Source organism: Saccostrea cucullata, unplaced genomic scaffold (assembly GCF_032062105.1).
Source record: "Saccostrea cucullata isolate Sc308-1 unplaced genomic scaffold, CSIRO_AGI_Scuc_v1 ctg10351, whole genome shotgun sequence".
Lineage (NCBI taxonomy): Eukaryota > Metazoa > Mollusca > Bivalvia > Ostreida > Ostreidae > Saccostrea > Saccostrea cuccullata.
The window spans coordinates 1-23432 of NW_026924399.1; the positions used below are offsets into that span (position 1 = coordinate 1).

Sequence of the window (23432 nt, forward strand, 5' to 3'; positions counted from 1 at the left end):
GTATTGGTTTTTTTAACGGCTTGTCGGGAAAAATTATTTTTATCCCGGAATTCTGGCTTGCATTTATGCGAAGGTAATTTATGAACAGTGTGCGCATAGAAACATATAATAATTCAATTTCTTTATTTTCTGTGATTGATACTGGTTTACATATTTATTTTTTATACAGAAAATTAAACGTCAGTTATTTTTTTTTTTCACCAGAATTAGGTTTGAATAGATCTTATCAATAAATGACCAAATTCCATACTATCGAAAAACTACAAAGGAAATTTCTTATGTATTGTGGCTTTTAAAAAATTCTTTGTTAATTTAACCATGTATTATTTTTAAGTCATGATAATTTTTACTGGCATATCAATTTAATTTTCTTTATTTTCTCTAGCTCTATGACACTCAGTTTTAAGTGTTTTATTTGTAAATGTATGAGTGAACATCAGTGAATCACCAGAATAAAACCCTCAGATTATGTTCAAAATAAATTAATCCTGAAAGAAATTTATTCATTTTTTTTTCGCATAACATAGATTGAAATTAGGATCATTGTTGATTAGCATGTTCAATGAAGTGTAACGCCGATACAAATACTTAGATAATGACGCATATTGAAGCGCAGTCTAAATATATATGCAGTTATCTTTGTGAAATTTTGTATTTTTAATTACGGCTGTACTTTCCGAATAATCCGGGTTGCGCATACGGTTTTTTTAGTAGGATTATCACTGGGTGGACGAAACGTCATTCTCTCTTTCTAATCCAGCAGCCGAAGGAATTGGTAGGTTCAAATTGATGTAGTAAAAATTTGAAGTATTGGGTCTTAAACCGAAAAAAAATTTGTATATTCATGGCGCATTTGCGCATCGATAATGTTAACTCATAAATAGTTTAATACTTCAGGCGTCGGATATTACATATTTTATTTCAAGTATCATATATACAATCTCTCAAGGCTTAGCGCCATTTTGATTTCTTAGCATTAAAGCACGTGGTGCAAGAAATTTTAATGTTACGATTAAGTCTCTCTATTACAACATCTATACAAAGAATTAAGTAGCTACTGATTATCGTATTATAAGCCCTCATTTTGTTTTTATTTCGTTTTGTATTTTTCTGAAATTTCTGGGACACGATGCCGAAGGTCAAATCGGTCGCTGTTAAGTGGTCTACAAGGTCGAGGGCAAATATGCCCAAGCGGACACAGTCCATCCCCGAAAGTGTCGAGATACAAGTAGGATCCCCGCCATTACATTTACAGACGACGCAAGTGTTGACTCTGCCCCAGACAGTACAGCCCACTCAGATTGCCCCCCATGAGTTGCAAGTCCCGACTATCTCAGAGGTATCACCAGGTATTACCTTCACAACCCACTGAGACAAGCAATACTCATAATGCAGGTAATTCAACCCAGTCTACATTGTTGAATTTATCTTGTATTAATTCATTTGAGGCACCTATGCCCCGAGCAGTTTGGTCTACAGTTTTCCCTTGGCTACTATGTCGAGGCCAGTATCAGGAAAAAAAATTTCTGGTAGTTTGTTTTGGCACCTCTGGTAAGAACCCAAATAAAACTCAGGTTTCCTCCATCCTAGCAATAGACCCTAATGGGCAATTAATTGCACAACCCAAACAAATGTATAAAATTCATAAATCATCGCTGGACAGATGCATTTATTATTTATATGAACGTTTATACAGCTGCTCACCCCGAGAAAGTTCAGCAATTTCTTAAATATAAGCATGACATTAGGCTAGGTGCACAGAGATCACGGCTGGTTCACTTAGACGAGCAATATCGTTTTGGGGGTATAATACGACTAGGATGGGGGTCTATTTTTGCATTTCGTAATGTTTAATTTTCATGACAATCTTAGTTTTTATTAACTGATGTGAATAGCTCATGCCATACTGTGCGCACTCTTCTACATTATGTCGATTACTATTACGTTATGCAACGGGATCCTCGGCCTTTATATGAGCATAATGTATTTTCTGCATTCCGCAAGCACTAAAAATGGGGGGAGAGAAAACTGTCAGAAGAGATTCTCAGCGATTTCGGAATGACATTTTAAGTAAAAATTTTTAAAGCGACAAATGATTACAATTTGAAACATCAAACCTTAAATACTGTAATTTAAAGTCACTCGAAATTCAATTTTGTTTTTTTTAATTGATAATTAAATAAATAAATATTATGAGTCGTGCAGCAATCTTTTTTTTTCTTTTTATTTTGAATTATTTTCTTTTTTTAAAAAGTTTTAAACTTTGTAGGACATTGCATTAGTTTCACATTAAGTTTAGCTGAATTAAGTTGAAAACTTTTTTCTGTAAAACTATAAAGCGTGAGAGCTTCTCCGCTTTCCGTCCTTGGTCTCCAACCATATACCGTCCCCCTTCCTTGTTCAAGTTTCCCCATACTGCCACTGATTTGTGCCCATGCATGCTTACTAAGGCATATTCAATTGATTTAGATGAGCACTGGTAGATTTTTGAATAAATTTGGCCCTGGAATGATTAAAAAAATTACTAGCTCCAGTGACGTAGCATTTTTTTTTTTAAAAGAGGAGGTCAGCCAAAAAAAAAAAATCATTTACCCCAAAAAAACTTGACAAGCCAAGAAAAAAATGTAAGCCCGAAAATCCTATTTCGGGGAGGGGGTCCAATTCATAGCCCTATTTTTTTCCAGATACATGTATATTACATTACCCTTAGTGGACTATACTTCAACAAGAAATGGGGGTGGGGGGGGGGGGGGGTGGGGGGCTGTACAGTTTCAATGAACATTCATTTTCTGTAGTAAAGTTATGTCGGGGAAAAAGGGGGGGGTTTGATTTATGTGACTGTAATTTGTCCTAATCAATAGGACCCCCCCTTTTTTTATACCAGTCATTAAAACACGGTCGTCAGCATTCATTATATACTAGATATACAGCTTTGAGATAATGTAAATGTATTTTAACATCAGGTAATGAACATTTGGAATCAACATGATAAAGAGTTAACACAATATAAAGATATTTTTAAATTACATAAGAAAGAGTTGACATAACGTAATTATATATCCACATCACGGGAATGGAGTTTTGACATAATGTAACAAAGTGTTGATATAAAAAAATATGTTCACATTATGTTATACACTTTTTACACCACATAATAAAGCACTGACATAAAGGTAAGATGTGTTCACCTCACATCATGATGCCCTCGCCGTAAAATAAAGATAAATCTATATCACGTAATAATGCTTTGATATAATAGAAAATTATTAGAAATATACACTCTCAAACAGGAATGGGCTTTTGGCTTCATGTAATGATAAAACACAATTTACTTGACGTAATGCAATTTTGACCTCACATATTAAAGAAATGAAATGATGTAAAGAAACATTCATTTCACGTAATAAAGTTTTAATACAATATAAAACATTATCACTTCACACAATGAATTTTTTACTTCAAGTTATAATTGCTGACATAGTGAAAGGATGTATTTACTTCCTGTAATGCAGCATTGACATGATGTTAAGATATATTTACATCATCTCATAAAAAATGGACATAACGTAAAGATATGATCACATCACGTAATGATAAATTGACGTAATAAATGCATAGTTGTATGCTATAAGGCAGTGATGGGTTCCATACTTTCCCAGCAAAATTCAATAGATATGGCAAACAACTGTGGTCCATGGGAAATACCTCAATTATAACTAATGCACTTTCAAATGACCCCTATGAATATCCGGATAAGCAATCTGCAACAATGCTAGATATTGGTTTTAAACAAGGTTTTAAGTTGTTGTAAAGAGGGCCCAGAACTCCATTAAAGAACTTGGTGTCCGCTAATGAACCGGGGGGTTTTTTAGAGGATATGATACTTAAGGAAGTCGCGAGGGTCGAATGGTGGGTCTATTTCTAGACCCCCCCATTCCCAAAATCTTCATTCGGTGTTGTACCTAAAAGCGACGGCGGTTGGCGTATGATTACGCATTTATCTTACTCACCGTCGTCCAGCATTAACTCAGTTTCAGTTTCAGTTTCTTTATTTCTTTAAGCCAACTGGCCCATCAGAGTTATACAACAAACATGATAATAACAAAAAGAAAAAAACATACAGAGAGAGTGAACGTAAAGAACACATACATGGGAATAATTCTATACATCAATTTTATTTTTTCTTAACATTGTTGCTGCGTTCAAAAATTTGCCCAAATTTACAATTTAAATTTGGGAATTAACAGCTAAATTTAAATTTTAAAAACACTAGGCCTAGTATAATAATACTTTTTCAAAAATTTCTTTCTTATATCAATATACAATGGACATTTCAAAATAAAATGAAATTCATCTTCTATATCATGGAGATTACAACATGCACATAATCTATTATTTTTTGGTGTTTGGTGTCGACCTGTTTTAATATTCAACGTGTGATTAGATAACCTGAATTTTGTTAATAGCTGTCTTAATTTTTTGTCAATAGGTTTTGTTAAATACCATTGCAAACAGAAATTGTCAATTAAATGTACATACACCCTAGCGATTCAACTGTTAAATACACATCTTTTGACACAGTAGTGCAGACAATTAGCAATTTGGAAAGGGGGGCCCAATAGCAAAAGCAACATCAAAAGCGCATTTTCCCTAATCCCGTCATCCAGGGGATCATAATTATTGGGCCTGTTTTTTTAGGGGGGCTTATTATATTTTCAAAATGTTGCCCTTGGTTTAATATCATGTAAAATTTTTGAAACATTTTCATTGTTCCTGGAATGGGTGGTTAGGAAACAATCGGGATTAAACATGACACACCATTATTTAGACACTTTTTTTGGGGAAGGGGAGGCCTAGTCAATGTCTGATTCAGCTAAACACTTTCCAAAGTCTGTGTACGGAAATGGGCGTTCCTCTTAATAAGATAAAGCCGGGGCCCCCTTTTCCCAGGGTCCCCACGCAACACATTTAAGTGCAAATAGTCAAGTGACATGGGGCACTTCAAAACACATCATAGCATTTTGATTCTGATGATCTGATGCACCAGAGTAAATTGGCGATGCATGGGTAGTGATATATTTGATATTTAGCGGGTTTTATGCATGCCAAGTTGAGTGGAACCATCAAACAAAAAAAATGTTAAAAATTAAATGGCTTAAGACGTTCGTTTGTGAAATAAATATAAATGAAAAATTGTAGTACTTTTTCCCTGCTATATTTTACGAATATTCCCATAACCTATATACATGTAACCGATTGATTCTTATCGAGTTTATTAGTTAATCTAGTATATAGGCCAAATTCTATCAAAATTAAGTATTATTTGCCTGATGAAAGGAAAAAAAAAACATTTTGAATAAGTATAAAGAGGCATTTTTTTCTTTTTCTAGTTGAATTAAAGTTGCATTTTATAAGTTTTTCGTGCACCTGTATTAAAATACCATTCAAAAAACAAATAAAACAATATAATCTTCAAAAAATGGACATTTGGGGTTAAAATTAATCTTTAAACTTTCAACAGACGTTTTTTTTAATCTTTCTCTTCAAACAAACATTTTTGTATGCGTGCACACCCAATTATTTTCCTTAAACTAAAATATTTTTCCCCATCCTTTTCAATAAAGTAATTCGAAAATCCCCACAAAATTTGGGACTTTAAAAAAAATTACGAAGTCACCCTTAGTGGCATTGTTAATATCACCTGTGTAACCATTTATAGCAGTCCTTAAAATAGACTGTTTTTTTCTATAAAGTCCAAAATGCCTTTGTAAGTTCATTTCACATTAAAATAACAGAAACAGGAGGTATTAAAAAGATGAAATTAATACAGCAAAATCCTTCCCTGGTTTCAATGAATCACTATGGACCTACAAAAAAAAAAAAAGAAAAAAAATCTGATTAAAAAATTTGATTGAACTCGAAAATTGACAGAGAGGTCTTTTCTGATGGCTGAAGTTGGACGTCAAGATATTCCTGAAGGCAAATATACCAGGATTGTCCACATGATTGTAGACTAGCGCCATTAAAATAAAGGGACAAAGACACAGATTTGAAAAGATTTTTTAAAATTTCTGAATAATATCATGACTTTCACACGGAAGTAAAATAAAAATGTGCCCAAAACTAAGTTTAGCTGAAAGTTTTTGAAACTACGAATTTTGGGGGGGTTTGATTGACACGTCCTTGCACTTTCACAAAGTAGACTGTATCCTTTTTGAAAGAATGGACTACATGTACATAGATTTGATTTTATCACATAAATCCAATTTTTTGAATAAAATTTCGTATGAACAGACAGGCAAACTGTAGGACCCTTGAATTTTTAAGGACAGACAAGACGTTCCCCAATCATATATAACTTTTCCCAAAATTTTGTCCTTCAAGAAATACTACTTTAACATATTTACTCACGAAAAAGCGAGGTCCTTACCAGGCATTCGTGCGAGATACCAAAGGATGGCATTTCTTACATAATCCTTTGGGGAAAAAACTTATTATGCAAAAATCATATTTTTAGTGTTTTTAAGTTTTAAAAACAATTTAGAAACCGGTTTAGAAATCAGAAAGTAATTAAAATTTTGTATATTTTTTATACATAATGAAGATATACGAAACAGATATTTTGGAAACGTATCGTCTGACTTTAAACTAAAGTTATTCTGTTTTGAATTAAAAAAAAAAAAGATTACACTGAAAATTACTAGAGCTATCATCATACAAAAAAAGTGTCAGTGATAAAATAAAAATACTTCTGCTCACACAGAAAACTGAAGACAGGCAGAGGCAAATATATAGATAAATACATGTATACTAAATATATAAAAAAGATAAATAGGAAAACAGAAGGACTGAATCAACACACAAACAAATAGTTTATTAAAAAGCTGAGAGAGGTAAGAACACAGGTGAAATATGGCTGCAAGACGAACGGCCAAGGATAAAGAGATATTAACTTCAAATAGACAGACAAAATAAAAGAAATACAGACTGCAATGCAGTTTGGATTATATTCAAATGTTTACTTACATGTTCCTGTCTGTAGTCGCACGTTGTCAATAGCAACGTCACTTCTATATCCCCAACCTCGGATTACCTCCAAGTTTATCTACACAAAATAAAGCATAAAAATTGGTTTTTTTATATTTCTAAAATGTATCGACTTTACTTCAACACATTTCTGTACATTGATAACTATACATGTATGATTTTTTATACAAAGTCAGTAAATGAAAACATACTACAAGATTTGGAGCCGAATTTATTGATATAGCTGCGGATTTCCAGCTCCGGCCCTGGTTACCGGACCGTGTCCAAACCCTCGTCAAACTCCCGTTTGACCCTGCATTGACCTCGAACGTCCCCATTCTATTTCCGTACATGTTGTATTGGAATGTTAGACACCATGGGCTCTCCTCTGTAGAGAAAATTCAGAACGGTATTTATAATACACCTTGTGAAAATGTTCCGCTAAAAGGTCAATAATTATCTTTATCTGAACAGATTTGTTTTGGAAACTAATTAGATTTTATCTACTAGGCATGCCAAAACAGGATTAGGAAACAAAATAATGATGAAAAATCGGGTAAGTCATGTAACGTTAGTAATCAGAAGATTAACAGAGACCTTATGAAAAAAACCCAATACATTATAAACTTACGTAGCTGTGAGCCGGCAGTGGTTAGTATGTAGGTGGTTCCCCAGAACCGGAAGGAAGCCTCGGTGTAGGCGAAAATGCCGTCCACGGGGTATTGTGGTCCTGTCTTGTAACTCGGAGTTCGCTGAGGATAAAAAAATCACTTGTGATCCCTTAAACTATTCACTTTATTTTTTTCACCGCATTTGACTAAACTTTAATAAATATCTGTCTGAAAGTATTCATTTTCGACGTAAAAGAGGAAATGATTTGCTACTATTTTCAATTTCTAGGCACTGAGTAAGTAGGGAAGCCCTTTTAATTTGCCACATAGCCATTTCGACTCCGGACTTACCGTCCCAAATCTCCAGTCATCTCTGTCATTTGTGGCCTGAGATAGGAAGCTACAGGTATTTCCGGTATTGAAGTCACACATCACTGGCCCGACTTTTGGAAGAAAAAATCAAGTTTATCATAATTAAATATGTTTTTATTGTACAATGAATGCAAAAAACTGAATTAATGAACTAAAATTATGATAATATCGATCTTTGTTGATACAGATATAAATTATGCTGAATTGCAACAAAAATTAATAATAATAAAGACAAGCCAAACGTGAAAACTTCTGGAAAATATCTACCTATGACGTCACAAGCGTTCCCACCGAACCCGCTAGTACATTGACAAGTAAACCCTGTGGTTGTTTGTGTACATTGTCCGCCATTTTTACATGGGTTTGTGCTACAGCCTAAAGGTATAAAAACAATTAAAAAGTCTTTGTTTCAGAAGATTCACTCCTAGAAGAATTTTAATGGGACGAACTTACCGCAGGAACCCTGGGTAATGCGTACGTCATCAATGGCGATATCACTCTTGTAAGAACCACCCCGAGTTGCTTCGAAAAAGATCTGCAATGAAAAAAGAGTTTAAAACTTAATTTCATCTCAATTATAACTTAATTATTTCTTGTTCGATACAAGTTCCTCTTGCATTGAATATTTCTAGCTACCATGCATGGTAGTTCAGTGGTAGAATGCCCACTTCGTGATCGGGAGGCCCGGATTAAATTCTAGTTCGCCGCGTCGAGTCAAAAACATGAACACAAAGGGATTTATTTTTAGCTAAGCTCACGACACTAGAAGAGAATCACGGGGCTTGCGGATGAGAATTGAAAAACCGAGGTCCCGTGTCACGGTAGGCATTGGCATGGGAAACAACCCTCAATGCTTATTATTGGTCCTGGATGTCGAGTTTATGTTTAAATTTGAAACCCTTTACCGGCATCTCTACATGTACGTCTCTACATCTATAAATAAATCACTTACCACAAGTCCCGTGGCTGTCGGTACGTCTACAGAGGCAGATAGCCACTGGTTTCCTTGGTTACCCTCACGTGACCATAGTAACGTGATTTCATTGTTTATATTGCTGGAGTAGATTTTTAAATCCCCCATTCCGGTGGAAGATCCAAACATATGGTAGTCAAACGTTAGGCACTGGGGATTGCCTACAATAAATGATATATGTAGACTGAGATATATGGTAGTCAAATGACATTTATGGAAGTCTACAATTATACAACATGTGTAGATACAAACATATGGTAGTCAAAATAATGTTAGACATGTTAGGGGATTTTCTATAATTAATCACATGTGTAGATTGAAACATACAGTAGTCAAATATTAGACACTGGGGGCTGCATACAAATATATGACATGTGTAGATTTCAATAAGAAATTTAGCTTAATTCTTGTCCTTTTTGTAAATTCAAATGCACACTTTTTTTACGTTCTGTTGATTGAAAGGAAATATTTTTAGCCAGGTTTCAATAACTGAAATACATTCTCACAGTTCAAAATATTACAATGAATTTTATTATAAATGCTAAGCGTTAAAAAAAGGAGTTGTGCAATACTTGATATCGCCATTACTGAACTTAGCAGATCTCTTTCGCGATGTAGGTAGGAAACGTCTGTTGGCTGGGGGCAAATAATGTGATATTGAATACAATGCAAGATCTATCATTGTATAATTTATAAGGACAGATAAGTAAAAAATCCTCGTAGAATACCTCGCTAAACAATAACTGAACCACCCTAATCAATTTTCGAGAGGAGTCAATCCTTAAATGCTACATTTTTTAAACGATATTTTTAACTAAGCGGACTCTTCTCATTAAAGTTTCATTAAAAATCGTCACATTTTAAAGCTGATAAAATGTTCTACACTTTTCTTTTTTGACAGTCTACCATTTGGAGTTCAATCCTTGGCAATACATTGTACTTTCGGCATAAAATTGTTCGAATCATATGATTGCCACTGCTGTAAACAATGTCATGTGCCTAAGAGATCTAGAGCTTTCTTGCCTCCTCTGCAAAAGAGCGGTAATAAGTTATATAACTGCGAGGTAATCGCGATATTACGTATTGACGTCTTGGATTGTAAAGTAGAGCAATTTATGTCTATTGACATACCTTGGAAGTTACTCGATGTCCTTAGCACCGCCCTGTCTCCAGCGACCCTGGGGTTGGACGCCTCTATATACGCATAACGGGTACCCTCGGACGCCGAGGTCGGGCCCGTGTTTCTGGAGGGGGTGGCTCCCTTTTAAAAGAACCACAACAGAATTATTACAGTGTATAATGAACTGATAGTTAACACATGAAGAATGTCAATTTTGAACTCTGAACTCACCGTTCCTGTGAGCACCCAATCAAAATTGTCCCTGAACAGATCCGGCGCCTGTAGACCAATAGGAGGAGGGATCAGATTACGTAAGGTACAACTGGCTCCGTCCTCAAAGCTACACGAAGCTGAAGGGAAACAAATGATATTTAAAAAAAAAGAAGGAAAAAAAACTTCTTCGTATATTGTTGGCTCTTTTGATACGTGTAGTAAATGATCCATAGAATGAACTACCTTTAAATAATAATCATTCTGTGTTTCCGGAAGTGACGTAATTCAACGATTTTTGATAATCTCATCGGTTGCTACTTGTTGATTTAAACGACTTTGTTTCTTTGATGTATACTGTGAAATCACTAAATCTCGTAGGGATGTAATTTTCGTGTATTTTGTGGTATGTAGAAACCCACGAGTTTATGTCCACCATGTAGAAATTACTACACAACGAATCTTCATCCACGAAATTAAATCCCAACGAACCCATATTTTTCCTCAAACCACTAAAATTTAATCCCACGTTTTCACAAAATATTTACAGAAGATATTGTTAAAAAAAAATTGTGTTAGTATTTTTGAAATTGTCGATATGCCTTCTATCGAGCCATAGCTAGCGTCGATGTTTCACACTTCAGATCTACATAAATGTACCTCTATCTTTAATGAAAGTTTCAAGTTCTTGTGATAAGTAGTATGTTAAAAAAACTACAGAGAAATTCAATCTCCATATATCACTAAATCACATTAATCTTCGGATCGGAACTGACGGCATCAAAATAAAAAAATATGTTTCATGTTTTTTCATTGTGTTCTGTCAAATCTGAATTTTTCATGAAAATCGAGCAAATTGCTTTCGATAAATCGCGTGTACAAAATCGAAACGAAAAAAAGAAGAAAAACAGTGACAAAGAAACCTTAGTGAAACAAGAAGGTCTTCCGCTAAAGACAGAAAACAGATGGAAAACAATAAGGTCTTCTGACGGAAGTCGAAAGACCTTAATAGCTTGATTGAAATTTTGTTGCTAGGAAAAAAAGCAGTCTTCGGACCGATTTTTCTGCACAATGATGTTACATCTTTCCATAAAATACATTACAGAATTTTATTTTTACCGTTTACCTTCATATACCAAAATCTTTCAACATTATAATCATGATTACTCAAGGTTTTCTACAGAATCTCTTATTAAAAAAAGCTTTTAAATATCGGCAAAAAAAAGTCCATACATATTTTAAATGAGAGAAAAGTCGTTTGAAACTGAATTAATAAATAAATAAAAAAAAATACTGCCCCCAGGGGAAGTTAACGCTGACAATGTGACAATGTTTGGTAAGGTCATAACTTTGCAATAAATGCATTCATATAGATATTGAAAACATATTTACAACTCTAACAAGACATCCGAAACACCCTTTTACAATCAAAGATAAAAAAAATGAAAAACCAAAAATTGAAAAGTTGGATATTTTGAATTCTGTTCATTAAATTCAAATTTTCCAAAAGATTGTGAAAAGAAATGATTTTGAAAAAGAAAAATGAAAAACACATCTGGCATCTTCCCTAAAAAATCTGAAATCCGTCCACTGACAGCTGAGATATCGAAGGTACAATGAAAAAATAATAATAATAACCACCACCATCATCATCATAGCAAACAGACTGGAAAACAATTAGTTCTTCTGAAGGAAGTTGGAAGACCTTAATAATAGTGAAAAACAAACAACAGAGTAATAAGAAGGTCTTCCACTGAAGACGGAAGATCTTAAAAATAATGAAAAGAAGAAGAACTAGATACGATCTCGTTGCAAGCAACGAGGGGTCTTCCGTCCGATTCTGAAGTAAAAAACGAAAAATCTAGCAGAAAAAGTTATAAAAAAAATTCGGACATTCGGGGGAGCGAACTTGGGTCGCCCGCGTGACAATCCGACGCACTAACTATTCAGCCATTGGAAACACCGCTTCAAATTTTTAAATACGAAAATCTCGAGATTGCCTTTTTTGATTTTAAAACAGATTACATATTTTGCATTCGAAAAAGAGTCACTGTTAAGATATCTAATATCAAAGAAAAATATTGGAAAACAAAAAAGATGAAAAATTCCGTTTTTTTAAATTCGCTTCCGGTATCGACCGGAAGCACTGACGAAAGATTTGAAAGTATAGGTGCAAAACTACAAAATGTCATCTATTAGTCTGAAAATGACAACATTCTACCTTTTGTCGTTTTTGAGCTTTTGTGTCGATAAAATGGTCACTAAAAATTCGATTTAAGGGCGATAACTTCCGACCGGAAGTGATTTTTCAAAAATCAAAAAAAAATAGATCAGGTTTAGGTCATGATACATGATCTCTGAAAATTTCAAAGAAATCCGTCCATGCATCTCAGAGAAATCGTTTGCACAAAATTTGGACGAAAAAAGAAAATAATAGTGAAAAAGAAACAATAGAATAATAGAAGGGTCTTCCGTTGGGGGCGGAAGACCCTAAAAACAAAAAGGTCTTTCCAAGGAACTCGGAAGACCTTTAGAATCATTTTGTATTCTTTGCCACAGCACTTTTGCAAGAAGAGAAAACTACTGTATTTACCAACAGTAGGTGTTGTAGAAGTTGTTATTGCTGTAGTTGTGGTGGTTGTTGAAGTACTGGTGGGTGTGGTTGTTGATGTAGGCATGGTCGTAGTGGTGGGCGTGGTTGTTGATGTGAGCATGGTCGTAGTGGTGGGCGTGGTTGTTGATGTGGGCATGGTCGTAGCAGTGGGCGTGGTCGTAGTGGGCATGGTTGTCGTTGTGGGCGTGGTTGTTGATGTTGGCATGGTCGTAGTCGTGGGCATGGTTGTAGATGTGGGCATGGTCGTAGTGGTGGGCGTGGTCGTAGTAGTGGGCGTGGTCGTAGTGGTGGGCGTGGTCGTAGTGGTGGGTGTGGTTGTAGTAGTGGGCGTGGTCGTAGTGGTGGGCGTGGTCGTAGTAGTGGGCGTGGTCGTAGTTGTGGGCGTGGTTGTCGTGGTGGTGGGCGTGGTCGTAGTTGTAGGCGTGGTCGTTGTGGTGGTTGCCAATGATGCTATAAAAAGATCAACTCTTTTAAAATTTCATTGGTGCATATCGTTTACCTCGAATACTACTATCAGTAAAACCATAAACCAGAAGTCTCTGTCGAGGCTGAAGCTCTACTGGTTTGTACTTTAGCAAAGGAAGAGACTTTGGAATTGAAACTTTACAACAGCAATAATTAGTAAGTAAGTAAGTAAGTAAAAAATTAGAATAATGATCCTTAATTAAGTCTCTTTATGTTTTTAGTGTAGTCTACTCGCATGCCACATTATATTATGATCAGACTAAAACTTAAATTTGGAGTAGCATTTTGAGAGTATTTGACAGAAATTTCTATTTTTAGTAACCAAGGCAATGATGTTCATCGAAGTCAAAAACTGATATACATAATTGTGTATCTGAGTGTAGTCTACTTGTTTGCCAAGTTATATTGAAATCAGACCAAAACTGTAGGAGACGTTGCATTTTCAGACCTGTTTACCCATTTCGCTGTCTCTCAGTATTTTTTAGTAGATTTGTCCGTGAGATTTGGCATTTGCCAGTAAGATTTCACTTTTCATCGATTTTTCATGTATTAATAGAGAAAAACTGCTCTTCTGATTACAAAAACATGGTTAAACAACATGGTCTTTGACCTTTTATAATACCACAGCGTTTTGGCAACCCGACATCGCTTATGTGTTTGAAATCTTCCCCTTTTAAGAAATTAAAAAGCGTGAAACTAAGAGAGATCATAATGAAAACTATGTGCGAAATAGTAAAGGAACGTATTTCCAATTTCCGTATTTTCATAACAGCAAAACGTGAGACGTATTTTAGACCAAAAATCCGTAAAAAATACGGCGAAATCGTAAGAGTAAACAGGTCTGCATTTTGAAAGAATTTCACAGAAAATTCTATTTTTAGTAACCACGGCAACACTGTTCATCGAACTCAAAAACCGATATACAGAATTATGTATCTTAGTGCACTGTAGTCTACTTGTGTGCCAAATTATATTGAAATCAGACCAAAACTGTAGGAGGAGTAGCATTTTGTAAGAATTTCACAGAAATTTCTATTTTTAGTAACCATGGCAACATCATTCATCGAATCCAAAACCGATAAACAGAATTATGTATCTTAGTGTAGTCTACTTGTGTGCCAAGTTATGATGAAATCAGAACAAAACTGTAGGAGGAGTAGCATTTTGAAAAATTGTTTACAAACAGACAGACAGACGGACAGCTAGACGGACGCATTACTATATCGCATAAGCTCTTCTGGTCTCTGACCAGTAGAGCTAAAGCCGTTTGTTTTTTTCAGATTTTTTAAAAAGAGGCACAATGTGTTTTCAAAGTCATGCCCATTACGTATAATCATTTTATAAAAAGTTGCTGTAATATTTTTTTACTTTCAAGTAGCGATGCATAAACATGCGTTAGATATCATACCACATGTAGCACTAAGCAACTGAACGTTATCCAAAGCAATGTCACTGAGATGCCCGCTGCCTCGAACCCCATCAAAGGATACCTAAAGATATTGAAAAATTTAAATTATCGAAAATGAAATTGAAGAAATAAAGATGAAAATTACAGGTACAAATGCATCAGATATATCATTATTTTTGGTAAATTCATGTTACTGTTACATCCTCACCCTAACATTGGAGACATTGGGAATTTCCACCTCCGCATAATTCCATTGGTTTCCTTGATCACCAGAGCGTGACCAGGCCAAGGTTCGGGCCCCAGTTCCGCTCTGATAATAAACGTTTAATGTCCCCATATTAGCTCCGTACATAGAATAATAAAACTTCAAACACCGGGAGATGGCTGCGATCGAAAAAAAATAATGTATGAAGAAAGTCTGAAAGCATAAAAATATACAGAAAGGAAAGAAATAATATAAATGACGATAAACGAACTCACCCAATGAAAATGTGACGGCTGATGACGTCAGCGTAGCAATGTCACCCGGCACGCGTGGAGAAGACGTTTCTAGGTAGATATAAGTTGACCCCTCTTGTGCCCCCGGTGGACCAGTGTTATCCGTGGGTGTAGGTCCCTATAATTTAAACATTTAAAATACTGAGTATGTCCATTTCGAGAAAAAAAATCACTGCTTATCACTAATTTTTAGCAACACCTTTTGTTTCGCGAGATCGTCATTAACTCTTTATTAGCAAAATGAAATTGTATTTGGGTGGTGTTATTCCTTAATATGAAGTGTACAATAAAAAGTTAGAAATCTTGATCTGAATCAGCAGATTACATTGACTAACTTTAAATATAAAGTTAAAAAGCCAGCAGTGGATGCCGCAATATACAAATGTCGCATTACCGATCTGAGGCTCCAATCGTATGCGTTCCCCTCGTTTTGTAGGAAGGGTAATCCAGCCCCGGTCTCAAAAGTTGCCGTCAGGCTGGAAGCTGTTATTCAAAATAATAATTAAAAGTAAATATTAAAGTTCCATTAAATTTACAGAAACAAATGTATTAGGCGACAAAAAGTACTACATTCTTCAGTTTTAAGTATTTTGTGAACAACACTTGAACAATTGGATATAACATTAAATGTGACGTATTTTCGTCTACTAGTATTTTCAGATTTAATTTACAATTGCTGAACCGTTAATTTCTGAATACAATAACAGATGTAACTCACTGTCGGCTATCTGGTCACACCTGGTTCCAGAGAACCCGGTATTACAAACGCAGACTCCATCCGAGCTACGACAGGTTCCAAACATACAGTGAGTATTGAGACAACCTGAAAAAATGTGAAAAATTTAAAGGTAACCGACCGTATACTAGAAATGCTGCCAAATACTCAGGGTTTCTTCAATCTCTACTAGACATTTAGATTTTTGCTTTTCTAGGCATCTCAGAAAAAATTCAGTTCTAGTTTATTTACAACTGTATATGTCTTTGCTACGATAAAAATGATATGATGCGTTGATAATTTACGCTTTTCTTATTCCTAGTAAGTTGCTGGTTTGCTCTGCTTTTGTAACATAAGAGTTGATATTTTGCGCTGGTTTTATAACATTCTAGAGTTGATAGTTTGCGCTGCTTTTTAACAAAGAAGTTAATGGTTTGCGCTTCTTTTGTCACATATGTGTGGATAGTTTGCGCTGGTTTTGTAATATATGAGTTGATAGATTAAGGTGGTTTTGTAACGTATGAGTTGATAGTTTGCGCTGGTTCTTACCTGAGTTGATAGCTCGCGCAGATTTCTTACCTGAGTTGATAGTTTGCGCTGATTTCTTACCTGAGTTGATAGTTTGTGCTGATTTTTACCTTAGTTGATAGCTCGCGCAGATTTCTTACTTGAGTTGATAGTTTGCGTTGATTTCTTACCTGAGTTGATAGTTTGCGCTGATTTTTTACCTGATTTGATAGTTTACGCTAATTTCTTTACTGATTTGATAGTTTGCGCTGATTTCTTACCTGAGTTGATAGTTTGCGCTGATTTCTTACCTGATTTGATAGTTTACGCTGATTTCTTACCTGAGTTGATAGTTTGCGCTGATTTCTTACCTGAGTTGAGACTTTGTACTCGGATGGAGAACCCCGCTAATGCCGCCCGGTTGGTCGTCAGACTGTCAAACTTAATGATCATCTGACTTTTGATTTCGTCGTCTGTCGTCACGTAAGCTTCATTGTTTCTGTATCCACATAATCTTTAAAAGAATAAACGGACAAAAAAATTATCAATTTTTCTTTTAGCACCAAGTTGACTTGTGATCGATGAAGGCTTAATCTTAAAGTTATTAATTGACAATTGGACTTTAGCGAAAAGCACTGACTTTTACAGTTGACGGTTTACTTGAATGTTTAAACCTGTGATCATATACAGAGCTACAAAATTTATAATGAATTTATACAGGTAAGAATATCTTCCTAGTGGTCGAATGTATGCTGTTAGGGTCACCAAAATGTGAAGGCTGGGAGTTGAGGGTATGGTGGTTGTCATTTTCTTCAATATATTTATATTGTAAAGGGGCTTCCGTACATTGTCCTAGTGTAAAGGTAAGCCGTCAACTGTGAAAGTCAGCGCTCCTCGCAAGAGTTCACTGATATTGAACTCGCCTTAATCTTTATATATTGAGATGAGAATTGGGATATTGACTTTAGCTAAATCTTTATTAAACTGAGTATTAGTCGATATTTTGACCTCGGCTAAATCATACTATATATGTGTAGCTGACTATTGGTCGATATTGACCTTGACTTAATGTTTACTTATCTTTCTACCTTTGGCAAAAATCACTGACTTTTCAACAATGGAAGAATACACGAAAGCTCTTTTGGGTTGTAAACCTTTAGCCTAGCTAATAATGAGGCATTTCAAAGCAAATATTACGTTAGGGGGGTGTCTAGGGAGGTGAAGGAGAAACACTCCATCCTAACACCCCCATCCCCCCACCCTCATCCTACCTTGACCAACTCCTACCAAGTTTTCTTTCCAGAATTTTTGGTGTTTGCTTATTTGATTCCTTCAGAAAATGAGATTGAAAGCAAAAAGTACCCCTTACCAATAAGTTATGATTTTCTGCCTCTCATTATCTTTTGTGTTGACTGCATTCTTGTAGGTCATGTTAATGCTCCCAAAACAATTCCTATGACCACTAGTAAGTTTTTTTTATGTATAATTATTCCGTATATCTCCGTACAAAACCGTATGTTAAGTAGGCCGTAGAGTAAAAAGTCAGTGCTCCTCGCAAAAGTCACGTGGTCAATGTTAAATTCGACTAAATCGTTAAGTATTTAGCTGACTATAAGTCGATACTGACCTCGGCCTAATCAGTATCTATTTAGCTGACTATAAGTCGATACTGACCTCGGCCTTATCATTATCTATTTAGCTGACTATAAGTCGATAATGACCTCGGCCTTATCATTATCTATTTAGCTGACTATAAGTCGATACTGACCTTGGCCTTATCATTATCTATTTGGCAGACTATAAGTCGATACTGACCTTGGCCTTATCATTTTCTATTTAGCTGACTATAAGTCGATACTCACCTCGGACCCCTCTGTCCTGCCAGGTTATATCGAACCTCCAACCAGTGGTAGCAGTAGGTGTTGATGTAATTCAGCGCCAAAGAATCTATAGACAACTTTATATGGTTTTCTGGTGGACCCTAGACATAAATATCAATGAATAGATGTGGAAACTAAATAAAAATATCACTGAATAAAAATAAATTTGCAACAGGTCATTGTATTATCTTTATACACACCCTGTCTTCGATGGGTCAGACAGACTTAGGTACGTCAATTATTTACAACTAAAACTTAAATTCTGTCAACAATAGAGGTCACTTAAGCCAGTTTAAGATAACGTAACGTGGAACTTAAAACAATTCCAAATACTAAAGGCCTTGAGAAATTAATCGAATGAGAAGGGGACGGGTCCGTCATATAGAAGAAATGCAGCCTAACAGGAATATAGAAAAGACGGAGAGACGAAAGCAGTCTACCCACAAGTAGAAATGTCAATTAATTAAAATGAAATTGATAACATAGAAAAATAACACTGATAACGCAGGCTGGTTGATCTGTTTAAAGTCAAAGTTAGATTGATCTTGACCTTCCTTAGGTATGTATGGTGTAACCAGGATTACCTTGACCACCCAGATGCACCTCCTCCCCAGGTTGTATGAGTTTGGCCAGCCTGGTGTCGTGATGGTCCGCTCCTCCCCCGAGGCCAGCTCAATAATCCCCCCACACTCTGTTAACACAAGCGTAGGTTACGTTTAATTACATGTAACCATACTTTAGAAGATCATATTTTGCATCCTATGCTTAGTAATCTCTGTTGTCAATACATAAGACTTAATATCAGTTAAACAATTCCTATAAAGAATAAGTTTTTTCTCTCCTCAAGACAATATCAAAATACAGACCTGAGTGAGTGGACACAATTTCACATGAAGTTCCGTACAAGTCAGCCGGGCAGTAACATTGACACGTGTGGAGGAGGAATCCCCCGTTTAAACAGGTGGGCGGATTTACACATTGTTCTATAAATAGAAAATTTGTAATTGTGACGTCAGGCTTACGAATAAATTGTTCATTATTGTGATGTCAGTCTGACCTATGAATAAATTAGTAATCGATTGTGACATCAGTATGACATAAAGGTATACATTGGTAATTGTGAGGTCATTTTGATTTAAGGTACTTTTGTAATTGTGACGTAATTTTGACTTATTAGTTCATTGGTAATCAATTGTGATGTCACTTAGAATTACGAGTACATTAATAATTAATTGTGACATCATTAAAGTGACGACCTTAAAGTTCATCGGTAATTGTGACGTCACTTTGATAAAAGATACTTTTGTAATTGTGACGTAAATTCGTCTTATAAGTACATTAGAAATTAATTGCTACGTTATTTTTTACTTAGGAGTACATTGGTAATTAACTGTGACGTCATTTTAAGTTACGAGTACCTGTGTGATTCAATGTGACGTCATTTTTACTTACAAGTACATTGGTTATTAATTGTAATGCCATTTTACTTACGAGTACATTGGTTATTCATTGTGACGTCATTAGTACATTGTTCATTAATTGTGACGTAACTTTGACTTACAAGTACATTAGTAACTTATTGTGGCGTCACTTTTACTTACGAGTACATTGGTAATTTATTGTTACGTCTTTGGTGTCATAGAACATCAGTCCTACTGCTGTGTCTGCTAAGAACGATAACCGACTATCCTTGACTGTAATTGTAGGATAGCGAGAGTCGACTGCAAACGCCTGAAAATGTAAATGCGATAATACTCAACATAGAGCACAGGGGAAATTTCCACAAATTTTTATTTTCACATCTCTATGATAATACTTTTTACGAGGTGATTGACTTGATTTTTGGTCTGTGGCTTTGCATACCTTCTGAATTTGATTACACTAGCAGCTGTTATACAGTCGTTACGTTTTGCAGTCGTGTCATATTTTGGGCGTAAAAGAGTATCTTATATAAAACATTACGACTGTTTTCTTACATTGAGTCTGTACTGTAGCACGGACGCCAGGTCGTACGGCGTGTTGTCCCGGGTCGGGATTTTGTACATGTTTCGGTTACCAGTGCCGCCCCGGATGTTGGCCCAGTTCATTATGACGTAATCGTCTCTGTCCGTTCGGGATGCCGTGTTCCATTCCTATAGCGTGCATTAATTCGTGGATGATAATTGGTATCTGAAAAAGAGAATAAAAATGCTTCAGCGGATTAAATAATTGCGCAAATTTTTAATGCTAAAGAGTTTATTCCGGATTTTCTAACACACTTTGTGCCCCTCGGTAACTCACTTTATCCCAGCAATCTCAACTTACTGTCACACAGCCTGAGTTCTGAAGACTGAGCTGTTGCTGGCCCCAGCCTATCATCCCCACGTACGACCAGCAGCCCCTGTATAAATAAAGCAGTAAAATCAACTTGTAACTTCTACATAAATAAACCAAAAAACAAACCAGAAGTCTCTGTCGAGACTGAAGCTCTACTGGTTTGTACTTATAGCAAAGGAAGAGAAAATAGATGAAGCAAATGGCAATTGAAACTTTACAACAGCAATAAACAGAATAATGATCCTTGATAAAGTCTCTTTAAGTTCTTAGTGTAGTCTACTTGTGTGCCAAGTTATGTTGAAATCAAACCAAAACTGTAGGAGGAGTAGCATTTTGAAAGAATTTCACAGAAATTTCTATTTTTAGTAACCATGGCAACACCTTTCATCGAAATAAAAAACCGATGCACTATTTTATGTATCTTAGTGCAGTCTACTTGTGTGCAAAGTAATATTGAATTCAGACCAAAACTGTAGAAGGAGTAGCGTTTTAAAGGAATTTCACAGAAAATTCTATTTTTGTGTAACCACAGCAACACCGTTTATCGAAATCAAAAACCGATACACAGAATTATGTATCTTAGTGTAGTCTACTTGTGTGCCAAGTTTCAATGAAATTAGACCAAAACTGAAGAAGGAGTAGCATTTTGAAAAATTGTTTACAGACAGACGGACAGACAGCTAGACAGACAGACGGACGGACGCCGGACGCATTACTATCGCATAAGCTCTTCTGGTCTCTGACCAGTAGAGCTAAAAATTATAATAATAAAACCTGTGTAACAGCAAAAGTAAGAAACACAATCAAAATATGCCTCATGCAATGCATAACAGCTCCTAGGTAGTATTTCGTACAATACGTGTATATAAAATAGAAAAGGGTAAACATAAAAGAATCATAGGGGATTAGGCGTCATATGCCCACAAGGATTTTGTCGCTCTGTAACTTGTGTTCACTTTAATAAATGTATTTGTTTACAAACTACTTTATAGAATGGTATGATATTTTCAAAATATTACAACAAATGAGTCTTCACAACAATTGTGGAAAGAAAATAAAATATTACCGATGAAAACCAATGTTCCGTGATGAAGCTTAAAAAACAATAAATCTTTACTTTGCAGCACGTGTTTCGTGTAATTAGCATCTTTTTGTGATCATTATCAAATTTGAAAAACTGGTTTCACTAAAAAACACAAAAGATTGGCAAAATGACCATTGAGATAGAAGGGAGAGCCGTTGGAATGTTGATATCTGGACCATCCTTGCACCACGTTTTACTCACTTTTATTTTAGTGTTTAATTGCCCTTGATATTACTTTTAAAAATTAACAACCAGTATCAAAACCCATTAAAACACATTTTTCTATAGCCTGTGCGTCATTTTTCACCGTAAATTCATCACAATTTGAAAGTTTTGGACAAAATCTAACCAAACCGGAAGTGACCTTGATCTTCGTCTGAGGACAAAATTTCGCGTCACACCAGGTTAAAAGAGTGTTAAATTGTTCTGAAACAGTCTTAGAAACATGAAAACAAACAATTTCAATCGTATGAAAATGATAAGAAATCGGTGCTAGTCACAGTATAATATCAGCTCAAGCAGTCTGAAGCATCCTTAAATCGGTGCACTTATGTACTAAACACCCTAGGATATTGACCAAAAGGCATCTGTGTGATGATACACTGTCAAATTCCCGGATATGAATCTCATTGAACACATTTGGGATTTTTATAATGAATGTCAAAGCACCCCCCTTTCCACACAATTTAAACGGTTTTGAAAGATCTGTACAGTAGGTGTGGCAGCAGATGGGTCAATCTCCTATTCAGGGGTACATGGTAACCTACAGCAAAGATTGTAAAGATTGTCTTGTAGTAATTAGGGTGAGTGGTGGTCTTACTCCATAGAGATTTTTTTGTGTGAATTTTCATTTTGAGGGTACATCATTTCCTTGACACTTTGCTTAAAATTCTGACGAGATACGTACATGAAATTTATGCAACATCGAACTTAAATATGCATCATTAACCATGAATGAAAGAAATTATTTATTGTAGCATTTGTTCTTTAAAACTTAAAAAAATGTTAGGTGAACACAAGTTTGGTTCAGTGTATTTTTAAACCTTGCAGTTATCGTTACAGTATTTTTTAATGTGATGCTTTTCATACTTCGTGTTAATTGTTCTATCGAATATGTTTTCAGGGGCTGGGAGATGGTACGCTTTAACGTTCCTTTTAACTGTTTTTGCATACAGAATAACCATATCGTGCTGATCTACCCATGATTGTTTACATTTCAATCGTGCTATGTAGTCTTGAACTGAATGCATTCAAAATATTATATACGCATGTATCTTGAAAACTTGTTTATTATAGGAAATATATTAATTTACCGTAAATAAATTCATCATCTTATCTATTAATTTTATTTTAAGTGAAAAAAAATATATTTATCTAAATTTCAAGCTGAACTTAAAAAAAAAAATCTTGATTCGTACACTCGCGACAAATAACTTATATGTATAGCAAATTAACGCACAGTTAGACTTGAAGGTTATTGAGAATATGTTCCGAAATTTAAGTAAGTAAACTAACTTTTTTTTATATAGAGTGGGTCTTCGTACCATTTTTTTTTTTAAAAGGGGTCTCCTTCCATAGCCTTTCAATATTTGTTTTACACAAAAAAATTTTTTACGAAGACCCACTCCTTCTA

The 23432-nt window shown here is 35.3% G+C and overlaps 1 protein-coding gene across 1 annotated transcript; it reads right to left on the reverse strand.

Moving 5' to 3' along the window:
- Positions 1–7017: 7017 nt before the first annotated feature.
- On the reverse strand, positions 7018–20486 carry LOC134266363 (MAM and LDL-receptor class A domain-containing protein 1-like). The gene is made up of 21 exons (XM_062748615.1): positions 20376–20486; positions 20001–20130; positions 19266–19382; positions 18984–19090; positions 18382–18500; positions 16891–17033; positions 16016–16120; positions 15692–15780; positions 15280–15415; positions 15008–15183; positions 14800–14881; positions 12906–13376; positions 10334–10452; positions 10114–10243; positions 8962–9143; positions 8463–8544; positions 8277–8384; positions 7989–8080; positions 7658–7778; positions 7239–7414; positions 7018–7105 (listed from the first exon to the last, which is right to left on the reverse strand). Exons 1-21 carry the CDS (start codon positions 20484–20486, stop codon positions 7019–7021), a joined length of 2883 nt encoding a protein of 960 aa, XP_062604599.1. The 3' UTR covers position 7018.
- Positions 20487–23432: the final 2946 nt, after the last annotated feature.

Coding starts and splice junctions, on each gene's coding strand:
- LOC134266363 (XM_062748615.1), bottom strand. CDS start 20,486: ATGAACTGGGCCAACATCCGGGGCGGCACTGGTAACCGAAACATGTAC. Junction 19,383..20,000: donor AATAAATTACCAATGTACTC/GTAAGTAAAAGT, acceptor TTCTATTTATAG/AACAATGTGTAAATCCGCCC. Junction 7,415..7,657: donor CACTGCCGGCTCACAGCTAC/GTAAGTTTATAA, acceptor TTTTCTCTACAG/AGGAGAGCCCATGGTGTCTA.